The sequence below is a fragment of the Urocitellus parryii genome, chromosome Y (assembly GCF_045843805.1).
Source record: "Urocitellus parryii isolate mUroPar1 chromosome Y, mUroPar1.hap1, whole genome shotgun sequence".
Lineage (NCBI taxonomy): Eukaryota > Metazoa > Chordata > Mammalia > Rodentia > Sciuridae > Urocitellus > Urocitellus parryii.
The window spans coordinates 28,205,541-28,207,348 of NC_135548.1; the positions used below are offsets into that span (position 1 = coordinate 28,205,541).

The 1,808-nt window shown below is 40.4% G+C and overlaps 1 protein-coding gene across 1 annotated transcript; it reads left to right on the forward strand.

The window, feature by feature from the left end:
* The first annotated feature begins 750 nt into the window (after positions 1–750).
* On the forward strand, positions 751–1,500 carry LOC144250994 (uncharacterized). The gene has a single exon (XM_077794138.1). It carries the CDS (start codon positions 751–753, stop codon positions 1,498–1,500), a length of 750 nt encoding a protein of 249 aa, XP_077650264.1.
* Positions 1,501–1,808: the final 308 nt, after the last annotated feature.

Below are 1,808 nucleotides of genomic sequence, written 5' to 3' on the forward strand. Positions count from 1 at the left end.
CGAATTCATTTTTTTTTCCTTAAAACTCATGTTAAGAAAACAGTCAAATGGTACACAAATCACTCATTGTTTCATTAATTCTGACCCTAAATGACATCACTATACTTGACATAAGTTGTTTTCTGTTTTAGCAGAGATCAGATGTTCAGGAAATTCAGAGATCACGGAGTTGTGAGACTCTTATTTAAATATTTAACATTTCAAACCATCTTAAATGTTCTAAACATTATGGTATAGAACTTCTTTTAAAAACATGTTTTTCAGTTCTTACTGGAGTTATTTTTTATATAACAAGAAACATTTTATAATACATAATGTATTTCCATACTAATAACAAGTGATATATTTATTGAAAATGAGTTGATTAGTAGAAGATCATATTTAGCAGAAGTAATTTAGTTGACATGCAGATAATAATTCCATGCATTATTCTTGATCGACTCAACATGCACTTCAGGATAAAGTTATTAATATATAATTTATGTGTTGTGACTTAGACCCAATTTGAGTGATATCAACCTTATAATTAGTTTACTGACTTTAATTCATATATTCACTGCTTTCTCCTCCAGTGAGCCGGACTGAGCCTGGTTTAGACCCGGCCACATTTCTCCTAATACAAGTCAGCACCACAACCAGAACTGTATGAAGAAATTCTCAGCACATATAGGGCTTTTTCTGTTGCAAGCATCACTAGTTCACCTGTAGTGGGAGCCAAATAGATATATTGAGCTCAGCACACTAAGGAACATGGATAGCTCTGAATCAAAATGGATCAATAAAAAGAAGATACTGCAGTTGTTTTCCCCTTTCTGCTCTTGTGCCCGAGAACAAAGTCAAGTCAATCATGAATCTCCCAAAGTGGGAAAGAACCTCTGGAAAGCGAACTGCGCGTCCAGAAAGGAGAATGACATTTTCAGGAAGGACAACAAGTCCCTGTGGAGAGAGAACAAAGCTCTCAGAGGGGAGAGCGAAGCCTTCCGAAGGGACAACAAGTTGATCCGGGAAAGGAACCAGCTCCTGCAGGAGGAAAACCAGGTCCTCTGGGAGCTGAAAAAGACCACTCTGGAGAAACAGAAATTACCCAGAGAAAATGTCAAGGCCTTGAACACGCAGAGAAAATCCAGTCGGCAACAGAAACGAGCCTGCGAGGCCCAGCTCAAGGCCCGCAAGCAGCAGGAGATCGCCTTCCAGAACGAGGCCAAGGCTCTGGACGAGGAAATGAGGTCCCTGAACCAGGAGATCAGGGCCCTGCACCACCAGAAGAGAGCCATCAACATGGAGGAAGAGGCCCTGGTGAAGGAGGGCATGGCGCTGGGGAAGGAGGAAGAGGCCCTGTGGAAGGAGGAGCGGGCCCTGCGGAAGGAGAACAAGGCTCTGAGAGAAGAGCACAGCGCCCTTCAGGAGGAGGAGAGAGCCCTGCAGGAGGAGGCCCTACTCCTCCAGGCGTGGTACAGCTTTCTTCAGGAAAGGGAGCTCAAGAGCACAACAATGAAGTAGAGCAGAAGGGTGACTTAAAGATGTGACCTGAGAACCACGAGGATCATTGACCTTCCAGGAAAAAAAAAAAAAAATAGAATTTGAAGTTAAAATACTGGTGTTGGGATTGGAATACAAATCCTGGAAATTTATAGGGCTCAGTATTTTATCCTGGAAACTAAATAGTCTTTTAAAGAAAAAAAAAATAGAATGATTTTTTTATGTTTACTTAAATTTTAGACCTTGATGGTAGTAAGCACTATTTAATACAAAAAGAAATGCATCAAAACGTGGCATCAAATGTAAAAGTTAAATTTACAATTTATTTT

Excerpts from the sequence above, each read along its gene's own strand:
- LOC144250994 (XM_077794138.1), top strand. The coding sequence starts at position 751 with ATGGATAGCTCTGAATCAAAATGGATCAATAAAAAGAAGATACTGCAG.